The following is a 20,115-nucleotide window of genomic DNA, read 5'->3' on the forward strand; positions in this document are numbered from 1 at the left end:
TTTCCTATTAAAAACATGACCATAATAAAGGAAAGTGATTTTTATTTTCTTTGGATATAGCTTTAAAGCTACTGCTAGATATAAGGTCTTTTATTGAAGTATGAATGTTATAATCGTCTTCTGTCCAGAACTGAAATCAGATCTCTGAAGGTGTTAATTGCTTACAAAAACACCACAAAGTACCCTGCTTAAAGGCATTAAGCCAGTTATGTTCACTAGATACACTGTTCTTTCATAAATCTTTGAGTCATTTTGATTTGGGAGGAAAAATATCTTCAAGTATCTGTTTACAAATAAACGTTATGATATTTTCCAGAGAAAGATATATAGGTATAGAGGAATTATAGTTTGATTCAAAACTGCACAACCTTATCAATTTATCAGATGGATAAAAGAAAGTGAAGCTGCCCCAAGAGAATTCTCTACAAATTAGCTAAATGTCCTGAAAGTTTTAAAATCTGACTGGGACTCAATTATTACTACCTATAAAAATAGGTGTTGCATTTAGAGTAACTATGTAGTCTCTGGAAGCTCCAAGATTCTCTAATTCCTAATTATAGATCTCTGTTTTTAGTGATTTCATTGAAAAATCACACTTATGTGAATCTTTCTATAATTGCAGGTTTTATATGGGGAGAAATTAAACAAATGTGGGATGGTGGACTTCAAGATTACATCCACGATTGGTGGAATCTAATGGATTTTGTGATGAACTCCTTATATCTAGCAACAATCTCCTTGAAAATCGTTGCATTTGTAAAGGTAACTATTGTTTATGTTATTGGTAAAGCATAAGTTCTGATAAGTATCGATATACCTTTCACTGCTACTATTTTTATTAATAATGTTACCTAGAGCATTATCTGTATGTGAAATTCATCATCTCATGACTTTATTGAGAGATAGGAATAAAAGACATAGATAATACACAGTTTATAGTCATAAAACAAATTTTAATAGATTTCCAAATAGAAGTTGTCACCCAATTTTCTTGCACCTAAATTGAATGATGCCTCGAAATGATTCACAATAGCTGCTCTCATTTCTAATCCTTTCCATTTCTAATGAAATTCTACCTCAAACACTTCAAATTTCAGCAACCAAAATCTATTTTTATCAGTTACAACTAACTGATAAAATTACATAGATCAAAATATTACTCTTTCAAAGCATTGAAATTATTATTTCAGTTTAAACTAATATAGTTTGATATAATTAGAGCAGAATATAATTTTTTTCTTCTCACCCCATTCAATATGACAGTGCTGAAATCTCACACACCCATACTCCCCCGTATTTCTTACAACATCAATCTTATCCCAAACCACATAATTTACATAAAATGTTTTTGTTCTGCAATGACAATTGGGATTATTTTGTACTTTGGGGGATATTTTTCAAACCAAAGTATTATATTATTGCCTCCTCCTTCCTGCCTTTCTTTTTCCCTCTTTCCTTTTCTCTTCCTTTTTAAAAAAATTTGTGTCAAAATGATGAGTGAATTAGTAAAAAATAAACAGTGCTTAATTGAATTGTACATGAATAATTCATGCCATCTAATGAGCTGAGCTAGGAAATGCTAACATGTAAGTGAATTCTTATTCATGTAGTCTTGTCCTAAGTCGACTCTTGCAATTTTCAGCTATAACAGGGTCAAAATTGCCCAAAGTTGTTTCCTGAATTGTTCAACTAAAATGTCTCCAGCACTCATATAAACATTAAGAAAAAGCATTTTCTACTACTTTCATGGAAAGCAAGCTGTGTTTTAAGAATGGAAACATGATTTGATAATTTTTCCTATCTGCATTAAGGTGAATGGCCTTGAGACCTTCTGAAGATGACAGAAGGTTTTGTGTTAACCAAGGAGGTTTTGCATCTGTGTAGGAGATGGACATCTGTTTTGAAATGCATATCCTTCCAATTCTTCTTTCTTCTGTAATGATCTTTAAGTATATCTATAAAGTTGGTTTGGACATCTCTCTACTAAAAAGTAATACATCTGTTTTTTATGGTCCTGTGCACTTATAAAATTCTAATATTACATGACTATAGCAGTTCTTCTCAAACTTTCAGGTGCTAAGAATCACTCGGAAAGCTTGCTAAAACAGATTCCTTTTCTCCATTCCCAGGAATCAGGAGTATTAAGGAGGGGCCTAAATTTGCATTTCTTGCAAATTCATCAGGTGATATTGATGTAACTGGTTTAAGGAAGACACTTTGAATAGCCCTGGACTGTAAAATTCTATTCAGCAGCTCAGAGAAGCATGGGATTGATGCCAAAAGGATCCTCTCTCATACAATATTTATACTAAGAAACAATATTTTTACAGGTCTTATTTATATGGTGTTTACTTATAAAACATATATTTTATATATACATATATATATATATATATATATATATAAAAAACCTCTGGTATATACTGGGTACAGTTACATGAATTAATGGATACTTGTGGATTTTTGGCCTAATGGTTTTAGATACTGAATTTGAATTTTCTTAAAATGTTGTAAGTTTTTCACCTGTATTTTTCTTTATACTACACAAAGGGAAAATTTATGTTAAAAATTCAACTCACCCACCCCAAGTGATGAAGAAGAAAAGAAAGAGGGGGGAAAAAGGGAGATAGAAAAGTAGACAGAAATTACCTCTGATGACAATATGTAAATACCATGGACTCTTCGGGAAATACATAGTTTGTTTATGTGCTTTGGCCATAGGCGTTCAGTTAGGATTGTAAATATAGATGATGAAATGTTCTTTCTGAATGATTAGTTTGTGTGACCAAAACTTGAGTTGCGTGGGTAGTGTTTGAATGGCTGTACTTTTTTTTTTAAATAAAGTTATTTATTTATGTATTTATTTATTATTTTTGGCTGTGTTGGGTCTTCCTTGTGGTGTGTGGGCTTTCTCTAGTTGTGGTGGCATCTCTTGTTGTGGAGCACAGGCTCTAGGCACATGGACTTCAGTAGTTGTGGCTCGCAGGCTCTAGAGCACAGGCTCAGTAGTTGTGGTGCACGGGCTTAGCTGCTCTGGGGCATGTGGGATCTTCCTGGACCAGGGCTTGAACCCGTGTCCCCTGCATTGGCAGGCGGATTCGTAACCACTGCGTCACCAGGGAAGTCCTGAATGGCTGCACTTTAAACTTGGGTTTCCTGGGCTCAGTTTTCTTTTATCACTTACTAGTTATGTGAACTTGGGTCTGTTTCTTCAACTCTCTGTGCCTCACCTATAAAATAAGGAGAATAACAATTTCTGCTTTATGTGGTTAGTATGAGAAGTAAATGAGTGCATACATTTAAAGTGCTGGTTACAGAGTAAGCGTGCATGATCAGTTTTTCTCCTTTCCCTTCTACTGCTGTTTCCTCCTTCTTCATATATTATTGGTCCACTGGACTTGCCTTTTGTAATGTCTTTATTGTGTCTTTTCATTTGCTTTTTTTTTTAGTTGAAAAGGAGTCTGAGCTCTGGATTAGGACTGCCTTTACCACTTGCAATCTGTCTGATTTGGGGCAAGTTATTTAATGTGGGCCTCAACTGTATCATCTGTTAAATGATGATAATAGTCAAAAGAGCACCTACTTTGGGAGTCTGTGATATGCTGATTTGCCGATTCACCTGTCTTCATCTTCTTTTGTTCTATCATTCAATTTTTATGCTAATTTTTAATAACTTACAACTTGCTATTTCAGGAAAAGGTGCTTTATTTGTGAACAAAAATAGACTGCTATAAACAAGGCAAACAGTCATTATGTGAATCAAGCAATAAGAATTTATGGGGTCACACTAAGAAATCAGCTTTCCATCTGTTTGCTGAGAATGCAAAGGTGCCTGAGATATAGCCCCTGCCTCCAAGCAGTTCAGTAAGGAAAGAGAAATGCACATGAAGACCGTACAGTGTGATAAAGTCTACAACAGGGGCCACGCTGGCATCAAGGAAGGAACTAAATTTTGCTGGCAGTGTCCTGAAACTATTCAGAGGACAGAGTGAGTAGGCACCTATCGTGTCCATGAGCATTCTAGGGAGAAGAGACAAAACGTGCAAAAGTCTGAGAGGGTAAAGGAGGTCAGCTCTCAGAGGGATGAGCCAGGGAAATGGGGGCGGGAAGAGCATGGGAAGAACTTTTCAAATCGTGCTACAGAATTTGGACCCTATAAATAAAGAGGAACGATTAATGAGGTTTAAAAAGCAGAGGATGAGTCAAATGATGATGAATGTCTGAAGTAGAGCAGTGGATATAGGAGAAGCTTTAGATTTTAATTAGGAGGTAAGATCCACAAGGTAGTTGATTCGTTATTATGAAGGATGAGGTAGATGGAATCATCTCGATGCTTCTCCCCGGCAAATAGCTCACTTCTCATGGATCAGGCAAGATGACCAAGGAGTTATAACTGGGATCTCGACTGAAATTGCCCAGGTTCTATCCTCTGCCTGCAGGTGCATAAATGGTAGCAAAAATCTAACCCTCGGTGATTTTGGCCAAGCCATGGATCCAGACCAAAAGAACTGTCAGCCCACAAAGAGGGAAACCCTTCCATAATTGGTCTTCAGGGGGAAAACCTCTTAGAATAGGTCTGGCAGAAGGGCAATTCTTCCTTATTTGGTTTATCCTTTTGCAATTCATCCACCTGGAGGAGATTTTTTTTTTTTTTAACATACAAAAGGGTCGTTCTAGCCAAAACCATGGTCTGGGCTATGATCCATATGACTGCTGCCTATACCACTTCCTACCAGTGTGATGTGGGGTAAGTTACTTAATTGATGCCTCAACTTTCTTACCTGTAAAATGACAGGAATAATCAAGTCCCAGAGAATGTTTGTGAAGATTACATTAATAAACACATAGAATAGAGCTTAATATAAGCACTCAGTTTTTAATCAAGTCCCAGAGAATGTTTGTGAAGATTACATTAATAAACACATAGAATAGAGCTTAATATAAGCACTCAGTTTTTAATTTTTATTAAAATGCAACAGCATTATATTGTACAAAGACAGCACAGAAGTTCATGAGATTTCAGTACTGTCCTCCTTCTGTGCAAGGCTTTGTGGCGCTGCCTTAAATGCCTCAATTCATTAGCATTTCACAGCGCAGAGATTGTAGCTTTTTTTTTTTTTTAATTTGCTGTGAATTTTTTGAAGGGGAAGGTTTGTCAGTCATTTCCTCTTCTCACCATGTATAAAATGTTAGTTAATTCAGAGCTTTTTGATGCCTGGGCGCACTTAGAAAATGTTACCTTATCTTCATTAGGACTGGTTTTCTCCTAAATTTACCCAGTCCCTGTCCCTAGGTACAACTTGTTTCATATTTATCTTCAGCCATTTGGCAGAAATGATTAAATTCCTATGCCTCGACCACTGTGTAATATAAATAATATTTTCAAAAATCACAATGATTAGGAATAAGATCGTTTATTTTAACAGTCTTGCTGGAGTTTTTCATAGCACCATTCATCTAAATAGTGCTAAGTATTTATCTCACTGATCCCTCTTCTTATCAGTTAGAAAGAAGGCAAATGTTTCCGTTTCACAGATGCTATAACTGTAGTGAACTCTCCAAATTATGAACTTTTCTTTTTTTTTTTAACTTTTCTAAACATTCTTTAGTTTTATGACAGAGAGCTGTAGATATTTAAATCCAAGTTATTTAATCTAGTATCATCCACCACAGGAGAAAATCATATGCCTTCCTATTGTCTTTCACTACTTAATTATCTAACCAACTTATAGAAAGGGAAAGGTTTTCACCTTATAAATCAGACATTAAAACCAGCATACATTTTCTATTTAATTCTGCATGACAAATGTTTTCATTTTGCATTAAATTAATTATTACCCATTTTGATTGATTGCTTGACTTTTATAAGTGTGTATTGGACTACAGAGAATACAAAGATGAACTTTTCCTATATTCAAGGAGCTTATGATCCAATATTACGCTGCAATCCATTTTCCTCTCCTAACACTCCTGCTAAGGGGTTCATGACCTGGTTTCATCTTTCTTTTAGAGTTATCACTATTCCCAAACCCTCCGTATTCCAACTATATTAAGATACTCACATTTCCGCAAATCATCCATGTTTTCTAACAACCATGCTTTGGAATGTGGCTATGATTCTTCACCCTAGAATGCTTTTTGAGCTTCTATCATATATAAAACACTATACTAGATGTCCAGTACCAAAAATGCATTAGACAAAGCTCCCTGCATGGAAATCTGACAAGTGATTCAATGGTAAATATTCTATTTCATAGGTCTGCACCGGACCAAGTCTCTTAAAAAGAATCTAAATAGAAATGAAGGCTTAAGACAAAGCCAAACTATGGTAGGTTTATACTAGAAAGCAGATTTTTGAGAGAAATAAGAGGGCAGGAACTGCTGGTCCTCGAAGGGCTATAGGTGTGTACATAGCTCTTGACCTCTGTCTAACATGGAACTACCAGCTTTGGTCAGCAGGATCCTGGTGTCTACACATCTGTGGTCTGAGAGTACTTCTCAAGGGAAAGAGTGGCATTACTTATTTAATGTCTGTCTTCTTCACTATATTGTAAACCTGCATGGCATGAATTATGTCTTGTTTGACTACCACTGTGAGCCCTGAAGTTAGCTCCTGATACAGAGTAGGCACTCAACACATATTTCATAACTGAATAATAGCCAAAGAATCAAAATGATTGGAATTTAAATCCATTCTAAACAAAGGGTCCAGTATTCATAGAAAGGCATTTTGATGAGAACGTGAGGGTAATCTGGGGAATTGCCAGCACTAAAGGTCTGAGCCAGAGTAGTAAGTACGTAATTGGGTATAAGTGGCAGGTCAATTGCAAAAGAAAGTCAAGACCTAGATTCCCGAGGCTTCATGTGACAGGCTGGGAAATCGGAATTTCATCCCGAGGACATTGCAGTCATCGAAGAACATTAAGCAAGATGTGAGATGATCTGATTGACCCTTTTAAAAGATGATTCTAGAGGAAAGTAGGGACAAGGTTCAAGGCAGGGAGAAGAGTTGGGAGGCTATTAAAATAATTTCTGTGGGAAATAGAGGAACTTTTTTAACAATGAGAATACCAATGTAGAGCAGTGAGCAGCACATCTAAGATTTCAGTTTTAGAGGCTGCAAGTTTGGAAGACTATCAGATCAAATCAAATGCTGCCTTGGGTGATTGGCTGCCATTCACTGAGACGAGAAAGCAGAAACTGAGAAGGAGCTTGAGGATGAAAACATGATGCGTTTCAATTCTGGCCTGTGAGTTGGAGACACCTGTGAGATTTCTAAGAGGAGAAGTCAAGAGGCAGGAGAATATAAACTATGATTGTAAAGGTGCGATTTCTGGGCTGGAGATGTGGAATCGGGAGTCACCAGCATGTAAATGACAGTTGAAATCACAGGCAACATCCAGGGAGAATAGACAGAATGAGAAGAGAAGGAGTTTGAAAAGCAAAGTCAACGTTTAAGGGGAAAGTGAGGAAGAAGGGCCTGCAAAGGATACTGAGAAGAACCATCACTATGGCTTGAGGCAAACATGCAAAGATGAAACATGAATATAGATTTTGCGAATAGTTTTTAGAAAATAGAGCCAAAGAAAACTTTAAAATTAGAGTTAATCTTTTCAGTTCTAACGATAGCTGTGGGAAATACATTTAATCACTGAAGAATTACCATTTTTCTCTACAAATTCACAGAACAGTATGGTATGTAAGAATTTTTAGAATTCCTTTTGTAAAATAATGCCTATATTTAAAAACCTAAGCTAAATATACATAGATGTGAATGGTAGAAGAAAATTTAAAAAGTAAAGTTAAAAGAGTGTAATCAAGAGATAATTTCTAAAGGTTCATATCTCCATTGATTAACAGGAAACAAGGTTTCTGGGTCAGAGAACAGACAAATTATTTACTTACATGAGAATCTTGGCATTGGATCCCTGTGCTCCAAGCCTCCAGAGGGCGACCGATGAGAGCCAGATGTGCCCTTCACATCCATGAGTTTGTACCACAGGAGAGGAACTGGGAAATGATGCATCTCAGAGCTTATATAGTGCAGCTGTGCCCGCTGCCCATCTTCCCCCTGGAGAAGAAAAGAGAAAGACCTTAACTTTCTAAAGAAAACAAATTCTCTCTGGGGAGGCAAAGGCCCCTTAGAATTATTATCCTTAGACTGTAAGCAGGTGGGTCCAGGGGAGATATTTCTAAATCTCTCAGGAGGTCTCTATCTTTAATTTCCAAGACTCATTTGCCATTCAAACATCCTTTAACCCCAATACAATATATTTCTCAGCAAGCCCCGGCCATGCATAGATGTGAACATATTCACATAGCATTGTTTCCCAACAATTACCAGATGTGCTGGACTCTGAAACGGTCTTGGGTAATTATACTGGGGCAGAAACTAGCATCTCTGATTTGTAAAATGGGAAATGTTCCTCTTACGATTTTGCAAGTTCCAGCTGAGAGCAGGTGCTAAGAAGGGTTCTAAAGTTTAGTAAGTCAAAAGTAGAGCTGGGGTCAGTGACCACGTGACGATGGATTCTACATCCAACTGCCGCAAACTGGCTGTGAGAAGTAGAACAAGGAACAGCATCTCCACCAGCTTCAATAACATCGAGGGACCCTTAGAGCTTGAACAACATGTAATCTCTATTCATTGCCGGCCCCAGCAGCCCCAGACAGACTGTATCACTTTCTCTTCTCTATTCCCACAGCAGTTTGTGTTAATCTCTTAGAGCATTTTTATTATAATTAGCTGTCCCTGTCATCCTCACTGGACTATGCATGAATACTTGATGGGATAAAATGTCTCTTGAGCACCTGTTACACGCAGGACATTGTGTTAAATGTGGTGAGAAATTCCAAGAAAACGATTACATCCTTAAGAATGCTTACTGTTTAGTGTTTTGTACATTTTGAGTTATGGTCCTAAGCCATATTAAGTAAGAGAGAAAGAGACAGACAGAGAGGAGAAATATGTAATTAGCCATCAACAGAAGGGTAAATACTCTCTACTAAAATATGTGTGTCTTTCAAGAGAAGTGAAAAAAGGAAGGTGAATGTTATCGTAATCTTTGAAGGAAAAGGTGGCATAATATACCGGGGGAGGGGAGTGGAGAGATTTAGGTGGTGTTTGATACCACAACCTGTCACTCCGATACTCATTATAATGAATAAAAATCTTAAATTAAAAATTTTTCCTGTATCTTCAATCATTAGCTATTTTATGCTGAAGCTACGCATGGGAATGTTCAAGAATGGTTATGAGGATTCAAAAATAGAAAATAATTTCCTTCTAGTTCAAACTTGATTGTTTTAAATTGTCACTCAAGCAGGAGTCTGAGTGTTGAACAAAATCAAGAGCTTGTGATGTATTTTCTCCCCAAGAAGATTTTAAAAATACCATCTATTAGCTTCAAGAGAATTAATTAACATTTGTAAAGGTCTTTGGTATAAAATGCAATATAAAAAGAATGGAAATATTCTGAGAGACTCATACAGAAGTAAATTTCTTTTCCCTACATGATCATTAGGAAAAAAGTGCAATTGTCTAGATGTATTTTTAGTGATGTATATGAAGAAGAGAATTTAACTTGTTCAGTTCTTATACAGGTGTAATAATAGATGTTCACAATGTAATATTTCAAAGAGTGTATTTGACCTTTTTTCTTGTAGGGGTACAGATTTACCTCAAGACTACAAGGGATAAATTTCACTGTGCTCTTTATATAGCCCAGTATCAAGATAGTTCAAAGCTGACATTTTAATTAAATCATACTTTTAAAATAATTGCTGGTCAAAGTTTAATGTAGCAAATATTTTTCTCAAATCACATATTTTATCTAATTAGGGAATGTTCAGACAAATATCACACTTTCTACACATGAAATATTAAAAATTAGCAATTCATTGACTGCTAGGATGATTTCCAGTTTAGGTTTTATGTACATTTAGGATATAACAGATACAAAATATTAATTGTCATACCCACGTTAGTCATTACTATATCCAAGGCAACAGACCACTACTTCCATTCATTTATATGTAATTTGTATCCAGCATGCATTCCTCTAGAATAGGCAAGTGTGTCAAACATAGTAAGCAAAGCCATTGATTTTGTTCAAAATGTAGCAGTTTTCCTTTAAAATGTAGTTTTCTTTGTTCTAATTATGAAATCACCATTTTTTCCCAAGATAAAACAGTCTATCTTTTCCTATGTAACATTTTCCTTTTCTTTTTTAAAAGTCCCATTGGAAAGATCAAGGACAGATGTAATTCACAGGTTAGCAAATACTACAAATGACAAGGACAGATCCGGGAGGTCACTTTGATTGAAGCTCAACAATTATAAATTCCTTTAGGAAATTCTTATTTTTCTGTAGATTAGAATTGCTGCCACCATCATGGAGAACATCAGCTTCCTGCCAGTAGGCTGCCGTGGTGCCAAAGCTGTCTGAAAAATCATCCTGTCCCGAGACTGACATATTTATATGTATGTGTTTGTTTCATATTTTATTCCCCTTTGTCTCTCTTCTCTCCAGTACAGTGCTCTTAATCCACGAGAGTCTTGGGACATGTGGCATCCCACGCTGGTGGCTGAAGCTTTATTTGCTATTGCAAATATATTCAGTTCCCTGCGACTGATCTCACTGTTTACTGCAAATTCTCACCTGGGGCCTCTGCAAATATCTCTGGGAAGAATGCTCCTGGACATTTTGAAGTTTCTATTCATCTACTGCCTTGTGTTGCTAGCATTTGCCAACGGCCTAAATCAATTGTACTTCTATTACGAAGAAACGAAAGGGTTAAGCTGCAAAGGCATACGATGTGAAAAGCAGAATAATGCATTTTCAACGTAAGTCTCAGACTTTTTTTTCTATTGGGAACGTTGGGCAGAATATAGAGGGTATTACACTTTGAATTTGAACTGCGACAAGTGGTTGCAAAGAAAAATTGTGCTTAGTGTGGAAAACAGAAATATGCAGTACATTTATTTTAAGTTTTAGTAAAATGGTCTTTTCTTTTTAAATGGCCTCCTATAAAAGACAGTTTATATATACTGTTTTAAAATGTGGAATAGAAAGAAATTTGTGCCTAGTGATAGCTTACAAGCACAGTAAGAGATAGAATATATGGAAAACCAATCATGGAAGAAAATCCAAATGCTTTTCAATCTTTGCTTAGGTGTTTTCCAGATACTAAAGTTCCTTCACATGTCTCTTTTATTCTCGGGTTCCCTACGCAAAAATCTAAGCATGGAGAAATAGTCCAAAATAGAGACCTCAGGCTAACCTAAGCCATGATTATGATGCACATATAACCCTCTGTGCCCTTACAGCTGAGGAGGATCAGGTCTTGTTCGGTGTCAAGCTCTGGTAATTCTCACAGTCGGGCATGCCGACAGCCCAGGTTCATGGCCACGGTGTTTCATGCTCACACAGTTCTGATAGAAAACCCCTCTACTTGCCTGTGTCCATTTCCTTCCCACTATGATAAACAGTGAATTGGCAGGTGAATTAAGAAGTGAGGTGATTTTCCTCTCCACAGTAACCACATGTGAACACATAGTGATTCTGTAGATGACTCTGAAAGTCAGCTGGCCATTCATCAGCCCTTCTAGAACTTTATGAAATCTGAGAGAGTACAGTTGTTCCTCCAGAGGGAGGAAATCAATAACGTCCTGTAAACTAAATCACTTTTGGTTAAAATAATCTTGTTGGCTCAATTCTGTATCTGTTTTCCCTTTGATCCCAGTATTTAAAACCCCATTTAACTTCTTTAACATCTGATTATTTGCACGTAAGTTTTCATCGGAACCTTAGCTGCCTCAAATCCATTCAGAAATCGAGTTGATACAAACCGTGAATCATAAAGAAAACAAAAAGTCATCCCAGCTTCTCCTTGCCACTTTATCCCTTGCTCCAGCCCCTTTATTCTCCTGGACTTGAGCAGTTCTCCAGCCCGACCAGTTCACCCAGCCTTGTCATCTTCCTCATGCTCTTTTCTCACCTAGTTCAGGAGGGATTCAGTGAAATCCCTTGCAGCAATAGCCTGAGGAGGAATAGCCTTGGATTGTGTCTCAGTTTTGATATCAGAACTTGCCTTTCCCCACTCGCTCGTGATCCTTGACTTGGCAATTTGCTCCTGGCAACGGGGACTAGGGATGCACAGTAGTAGATCCCACCAAACTCCCCCTTCTTAGACTCAAATTCTGCCTCTAACAGTTCCTGGATGGTGCCTGTCTGCTGACTGGCCTCCTGGATTTCTGATGGACAGCCATGTGGCATGCTCCACCTTTCACAACTCCCTCGTTACTCTGTACTATGTGCCCTGGTGCAACTACTTGCCAAGACCGCCCTGTTGACATTTGTGGTCACACCCTTCTGATCATGCTTTGTCTTCCAGAGAACTTCCACAGGGCCCCTAGAACTGAGTTCCCTCCTCAGGTCTTCTTTAATTCAGGGAACAGCTCAGGTTCCAAGCCCCAACCCCTTCTCAGACATATGATTCATCCGTAGTTAACAAGGTTCTATCTAACCCCATCCTAATTTATGATGCGTGAGATTCTCAGGAATCCCCTTGTCCTGTTACTGGTTTTGTGGTAAATGCTGACATATTGTGAGCTAATTTTAACATCTGTCTCAAAAGAATATGGCTAGAGAATCTGATGCAAAATATTTAATATAAATTTTATTCTAAAAGCAAACACGTTGAATTGCTTGGATTATGTATTCTTTTAGTGTATCCTTACCAATGGTTTTCTCTATTACCATGAAAAGCAACAGATAACTGCATATCACTCCAATATTATGGGTCCAAATCATTCAGTGCAAATAAACCAGGTGTTCTACTTGAATTCTCTTCCAGATAATGGAATGTAAACCTGCAAGCAACAAATTATTTTTGTTCAAAGTTACTCACAAAGAGTAACTGCTAGTACGACTTGTTGCTTGCAGTTATAACTATATCTTCTTCTTTTTATAACTCTGTAACTTCCACAAATTTCAACCCTTTCTTTTTATTACCCCATCTCATGTCTTCCCTATGAAAATTTAAAAAAAATTAATGTAAAGAACCTAATACAGTGCTTGTCATATAGTGTGATAAAAAATGTTATCCACTGCACTTCTTTTTATTAGTAGTAGTATCTAGTGTTTCCTTACCTGTATTCACATGGCTCCTCCCTATAACTCCTTCCAGTTTGGGCACAAATGTATGCTGAAACTCTGAACTCTGTTTCTCATTGGCTGCTACTCCTGTCTCTCTCCTTCCTCTCATCCAAGCAACCCTGAAAAGAAGCCTAAACAAGATACCTTGTTGTTGCTCTAGAAAATAGCTGGAGGCTCCATATCATTACTATCAATGGACATTTATCTCTTTGTATCCTATTTAAACTGTATAATTTGACCCTGTTTGACACCTTCATTTTTAAAATCTTGCCCTCCTTTACTTTTAATATTACTATGTTTTAATACTTTATCTCTTACTTTTCTAATCTTTCTCATGGTTCTCTAATAATTATATTTCAGTGATTGCTTTTAAATAGTGATCTGCCTTAGTAACTATCCTCTGACCCTGTTCCAATATCTCTGTGAAAACTCATCTGATGGATTTGGCCCTATCCAAGATGTCTAAGAGATGACTCCTATATTCAATTTATATCACTAGCATCGCCCTCTCTCCCCAAGATCTGTAAGTCCAACTGTCTTTCGAATGCCTCTCCATGCAAATCTCCTAAACATTTAAACCCAATCAGAGAAAGCTCATCAGAGTCTCTTTCACAACTTTTTAAATTCCTCCTCCTCCAATCCCTTTCTTAGTCAATGCTGCCACAACCCATTTAGATACTTAAATCAAAAACTTGTGTTTTATACGAGATCCCTCTTTCCCGCCACCCCCTCCACATGCAGTCAGTCAATAAATGTCTACTACGGCTCTTTATGGTCTCGGGGCCATCCTCCCTTGCTCGCTGACCCTGCCTAAATCTAAGGGCCTCTGCCCCTGGTCCCTGCCTTCCTTGATATGTCTTCCATCCTGTTGCCTGAATGATCTTTCTAAGCCAAAATCTTGACACTCCTCTATTTAAAATACCTAAATGGTTTCTCGTTCCTTATTGGATACAGTCAAATTTCTTAGCTTGACATACCAGGTCCTTCAATGATCCGCCCCTTGCTTGCTTTTTTAGCTTCATCTTTCTCCATTCCTCAATAACACTTTTCTTCAACATTTTCTAATAGGTTATCAATCCCTAAATATGTCCTATTCTTCTCTCATCCCAGAATGCTCTTGTTCTGCCCTCTCACTTGGAAAAGTTCGATTTTGTGTCCCAAAACTTATCTCAGATGTACCTTTTCCAAGATGCCTTCCTGATCCCTTCCTGACTGTGAGCTCCCAGTGGGAACAGACTGTGATCTGTCTTCTATGTCTCTCTGTGCATTTTCCCACCAGCAAGTGGACACTTCTTCCTGCCCCTTTAATGCTTCCAGGTTGTTTTCTCTTTGACATGGAAAGAACTACATGTTACTAAAAGAAACCAAATATTTAATCACTGAAATTATTCTGCATAGAATTTTAAACCAATAGTCTCTGGGTAAGGGGCTCTCTTATGAATACAGAGGCATGGACCTTGTGATAGATATTTTCTCATTAAGAAAATGCCTTTTATGTTGATTGGAGCTGTATTTCTGATAATTGAAACTGGCCAGCTGAAGTCGTACTTTGTTTTAATATTCTTAATTCCTTATAAACTCAGAATAAAACAGTCAGATCTCTTGTATTAACTTATGTTTCCTCATCGATTTCATCTCAAAGGATAGAGGAAAACACAACTGTGAAATAGTCCTTTTTACCTGTTCTCTGTCTCTAGTTGTAAGTATTTAACTGGGGAATAAGCTCATTTTTAAAAGTAGAAATTGAAAAATAGCCTCAAGAAACAAGAGACATCTTTAGGATGGCAACGCTGTAGAAGTTGCCAGGTCTTAGTCTTTAACCAAGATTCTATGCAAAGTGTGATTTAATTAAGGGTGCCATTATCCTGGAAAGCTCTCTGTCCTTATCTTTCCACAGAATTAGGAAAATAGTTGCCACATAACGTTAATCTACAATGTGATGCAGCTAATGCTAACGGCCCTTTAATCTATGGGCAATGTTGTTACCAATAATTATGAAAACAGTTTTAGAAACAATGGCTTTGAAATATTAACATACTGATTTTTTAAGCCATGTAATAAAAGAATAATTAGCTAAGAAACACCAGTGTCTTGATAACAGGGTCTTGATTCATCTAAAAGTAAATATATTTTGGTTAAGTGGAACTATTCTGAAAATCTTACTTCTGATTCATTCAACTGAAAAAATGAAAAGAAAATAAAAATAAGAATGAAATTCAGAGTTAATCATAAAATGTCATCTTGTTTTGAATTTTCTTATTTTCAAATTTTAATTAAATATGCAAATAAATGTTTTGCCAAAGGGTCTGCTAATATCCTAATGATGAGTATTTCTTATTTAGGTAGAAGAAAATCAGAATTATTCAACCATAACAATCCATTTACTCTACATCACTTTTTTATTTGAACATTTAGAAAAGTAACTGTTATGGGATTTATGTGGCAACATTTTATATAATTTATTATATCACTCATGTAACTTCTACTCTCTCTCTGAACTGCTATTGAGGTCAGGGAAAAACCAGTTGAATTATATTTGTATATTCACAGTGAGAATATACACTATTTAGAAAGGAAGAACAAAATCATTTCACATTGAATCCAATGACACTGTCATTAATCTTAGAAATTCTCCCTAAAGCTACTGAAAATAAAGAACTCATGGCCTTGGGTCAAATTTACTTTTTTTCTGAGAAAGTTTTCAAAGAATACCTTCTAGTGACCTTTGTCTGAGGCCAATGAATTATATTAAACTTTCCCTGATATTGTTAGAATCTGACATCTGGTTGTCCTTTAAGAATATATGGTGAACTCTTCACAAAGTACATCCCTGCTGGCAAGTCAAGGTCTGATTGAGGTTGATCACGTTGAAACCTTTATGATAATTTGCCCCATTGAGAGTTGAACAGCCCTAGCAAAATAATTCAGTAAAAAACCATTACATTTCATATTCTATAATCAAAATTTTATTATACAATTAAAAATATGAAATGGCTTACTTAAAAAAAAACCAATTAATTTAAGAAAAGAAATCCTGAACACCAATTAAGGCATCCTTAGTTAGATTCTCCTTGTCATACTGATCAGAAATTCATGGATTGTTTCAAGTAACAGGAGTTTGGTACAAGAATCCAGCCCTTTGATTCTCTGAGCAAGGGTTGATCTTAGCAAGGACAGAGCCTAGAGCAAGACCTGGCTTCGAGAAGAGCAGCAGTTGATGTAGAGCTGGACCATGGGACTTTTCTCCTCTGAGAACCGATATTAACATGACTTTGCTACTCCACGTGTATTCTCTTCAAGGTTTACTTATTATCTGGCTTATTTATTCTCATTTCTCCGTTTCTTAGCTTGTGCTGTCTCAAACCTTTGGCTTCTCATAATTCCAGTGATCCTAATTCTACATCATAACTCCTGTCATTTCAGTACTTTTTAACAACTACCTCATTCTCTTGATATTTCTAAGGTAAACTTTCACAGAGAGGAAATCTGATAGTTTAAGCTCATCTTTTCACATCAGGTCATACCACTGTCCACTGGCCTCATATGAATTTGCTCTCCTTGGGGCACTTGACCACTGAAATCCCACCTCCTTAGTCGTCATGCCACGTATAAGATACTTTTTGCTTTTGTTTTCACAACATAATTTAAATACAGTATTTTTTTTTTTTTTTTGCGGTACGCGGGCTTCTCACTGTTGTGGCTTCTCCCGTTGCGGAGCAGAGGCTTTCGATGCGCAGGCTCAGAGGCCATGGCTCACTGGCCCAGCCGCTCCGCGGCATGTGGGATCTTCCCGGACCGGGGCACGAACCCGCCTCCCCTGCATCGGCAGGCGGACTCTCAACCACTGCGCCACCAGGGAAGCCCTAAATACAGTATTTTTTAAACCATTTCTCAAAGAATATAAGAGTTCCATTGTCTTTTTACTACATTAAGGTGTTATAATGGTCCTACTGAAACAATTCTTCATTTGGGTTCAGACACTCTTCATCTTATTCCATTTTTGGAGTAAGTTAAGTAATGAAGAAAATGTTCCCTGATATATAAAAAATAGCAAATCTTATTATCTGAGCATTCTGAGACATTTTGTCATCATACAGGATTCACTCTGTGCAATTTTAATTGTAAATGTGGAAATCCATAAAGATAACATTATTTTTAATCCTTCTATAATCAAAAAGGAAAATCAGGTAAAAGAACTTACATTTTTTAAAGACTAAGCCTGCAGATTTATTATTTATTAACTGTCACTCGGTGCCCTGGGACACAGGTTTGCAAACTTGTTATGAAAAGGACAGGTAGTAAATATTTTAGGCTTTGTGGGCCATATGTTCTGTGTTGCAACTACTCACTGCTGCCATTGTAACACAAAAGAAACCATAGACAGTGTATAAATGAATTGGCATGGTTGTATTTCAATAAAACTTTATGTGCATTGAAATATGAATTTATATAATTTTCACATGTCACAAAATATCACTCTTCTTTTGATTTATTTTTCCGACCCTTTGAAAAAGTAAAAACCATTCTTAACTCAATGACTATACGAAAACATGCTGTGGGTCCGATTTGTCATCGCTGGCCAGGAAACTAAATAGTTTTCAAAGCTCTTGAGAAAATTAAGTACACATTTGTGCTAGTATAAGGAAACAATTTTCTTTAATTTTTTTAATTAAGTTTATTTTTAAATAATCAACTATAACCTCATAGTAATCATGTTCTATCATTCTATCTTATTGTATAATGGTTCTATTAATGTAGCCATTAATGTCATTTTATCTTTATTCTAGGTTATTTGAGACACTCCAGTCCCTGTTTTGGTCAATATTTGGGCTCATCAACTTATACGTGACCAATGTCAAAGCACAGCATGAATTCACCGAGTTTGTTGGTGCCACCATGTTTGGGACATACAACATCATCTCTCTGGTTGTCCTACTTAACATGTTAATAGCTATGATGAATAATTCTTACCAACTTATTGCTGTAAGTTGAATAACTTGCCCCCTAGAATGTGTCGTTCCTAGCTATACTCCATCCTATTACCATAGGAAATACAATCTATAATTGCTATTGATGAGACGAATCAGAATTATAATATAAATGGTTAATTTGGTATTTCTAAGCACTATTACCCTACTTGGCTACATACTATTTTAGTTTTTTCATATTACAGATGATTATACTAAATCTATCCTACCAGGCAGTCATTGGCTATGTCAGACAGTAGGTGAGGTATGGATTATGAACAGGCAACTCATCTCTATGCAGTGCCCTTTGGGTTTTACATTGTCTCTGACCATCTAATCTACAATCTTGATATAAGCAAACTCATGCTAGCTTGGCAAGATACAAGAGCTAGCCCAGAGAGGAGTCACAGTGAAAAAGCACAGGATTTTCAGTTTCTTAAAGCCCAGACAAAAGTCAGAGAGGAGTAATCCTGAATGCTGTAGCAGAATATACAGTACCATATGTGTTTATTTGAAACTCTAGAATCCAAACAACTTAGCTTATTTATTCATTCATTCAATAAATTCTTATTAAGCGCTTACTCTGTTGCCAGGTACTGTCCTAAGAACTAGAAGTATGGCAATGAACAAGAACGGCGAAGTCCTTTATCCCCTTCAACTTGCTTACTAGTGATCTGTGTCTATGGCCATTAGCAATAGTGACAAAGCAAACCCATACTGGAATGAAATATATTTCTTAAGTCTTTCTTATGTATACTTTAGACAAGTAGCTTTTTATAAGAATAATTACAGGCTGCCCATTTACTCCATAAATAACTGCAATTATATTGCATCTTTGGATCTATTGCTAATCCTCTGGGGTGTTATTATTGTTATTTTGAGAAGCGGCACTCCTAATTTTAATTATACTGTCTTTATGGAAGCAAGACACCTGTCACAGATGAAAAGCTGCATGAAACATAAGAAGAAATGATTTTTATTTACTGATTCCAAGACTAGAGTATTCCCACTAAATATACTTAGGTCCTAGGAGTTGCGGGTGAATATCTGAATTTGTGGAACTTCACTTAAGCATCTCACAAATCTTAAACTTTTTAGATAGTCCATAAATATATATTGTATATTTGTTTCAGAAGTTCTGTGTTCCTCTAGTCAACACATTTGCTAAATGTGGATTCTAGTTTCCAGACCACCCTTCCAAAAATATTAGAAAGCCTCTAATTATCAAGCTATATACAGAGAAATTGTATATACAATTTGGATCCTATAAAACATTAAATGTATCAATTTCATCAAGAAGAGAAGGTTAGTCAGGAACCGTGTAATATTTTCTTTTTGCTCCTGTGTGGGGTGTGTCTTTCTAGGTGACTTGTAGAAATGAGAACGATCTTCAAATTTCTATTCTTGTTTAGCCCAAACTCTAAAGCTACTTGAGAGGAGAGCAGGCACTGAGCACCTGAGACAGGTGTTCCCCCAGCATCCTGCATGTGATGCCTCCTTGGAGCATGAACATGCCAAGTATTTGATTTTCACCTGTGCCACAATAGCAAAATTTGCCCTGAGGTCGCTCTCGTTTTGTCCTGCTACCCTTAATTCAGAGCTCTAGGATAAAGCATGAAAGAAGAAGAAAATGTAACCCTTGAAAGGCAAAAGCGATCATGCAGACCATGTTCAAAGCCTTCTTCTCACTCACTCTTTTGTTCATAGATCAAATATTTATTGTGCACCTAGTATACGCCAGACATACGCTTGATTTTAGGGATACCCAGAATAACGAAGTCCCTGCCCTCGAGAAAAAATAATATAGGATGGACAAAAATTCAATAAATAATTTCAATATTGAGAAAAGGAATTGGAGAATGTGATAAAAGCACAGAAAAGAGGACTGTAACATGGGCTGGGGAGAGGAGACAGCTGAGATAGATGAGAGTCGGGGCTGACTCCTAAGAAAGGAAATACCTAAGCTAAGCTTTAAACATTAACTGAGA

General features: G+C 36.7%; 1 protein-coding gene across 2 annotated transcripts in view; it reads left to right on the forward strand.

Moving 5' to 3' along the window:
- Nucleotides 1–20,115, forward strand: part of TRPC4 (transient receptor potential cation channel subfamily C member 4) — a 161,996-nt gene that overhangs the window by 126,762 nt on the left and 15,119 nt on the right. For both annotated transcript variants that reach the window (XM_049701357.1, XM_033410077.2), the window contains exons 5-7: nucleotides 623–762; nucleotides 10,533–10,846; nucleotides 17,948–18,143. In XM_049701357.1, coding sequence (XP_049557314.1) covers nucleotides 623–762; nucleotides 10,533–10,846; nucleotides 17,948–18,143 — 650 coding nt within the window. The remainder of the gene's footprint in view (nucleotides 1–622; nucleotides 763–10,532; nucleotides 10,847–17,947; nucleotides 18,144–20,115) is intronic.

The sequence above is a fragment of the Orcinus orca genome, chromosome 18, assembly GCF_937001465.1.
Source record: "Orcinus orca chromosome 18, mOrcOrc1.1, whole genome shotgun sequence".
In the NCBI taxonomy this organism is placed as follows: domain Eukaryota; kingdom Metazoa; phylum Chordata; class Mammalia; order Artiodactyla; family Delphinidae; genus Orcinus; species Orcinus orca.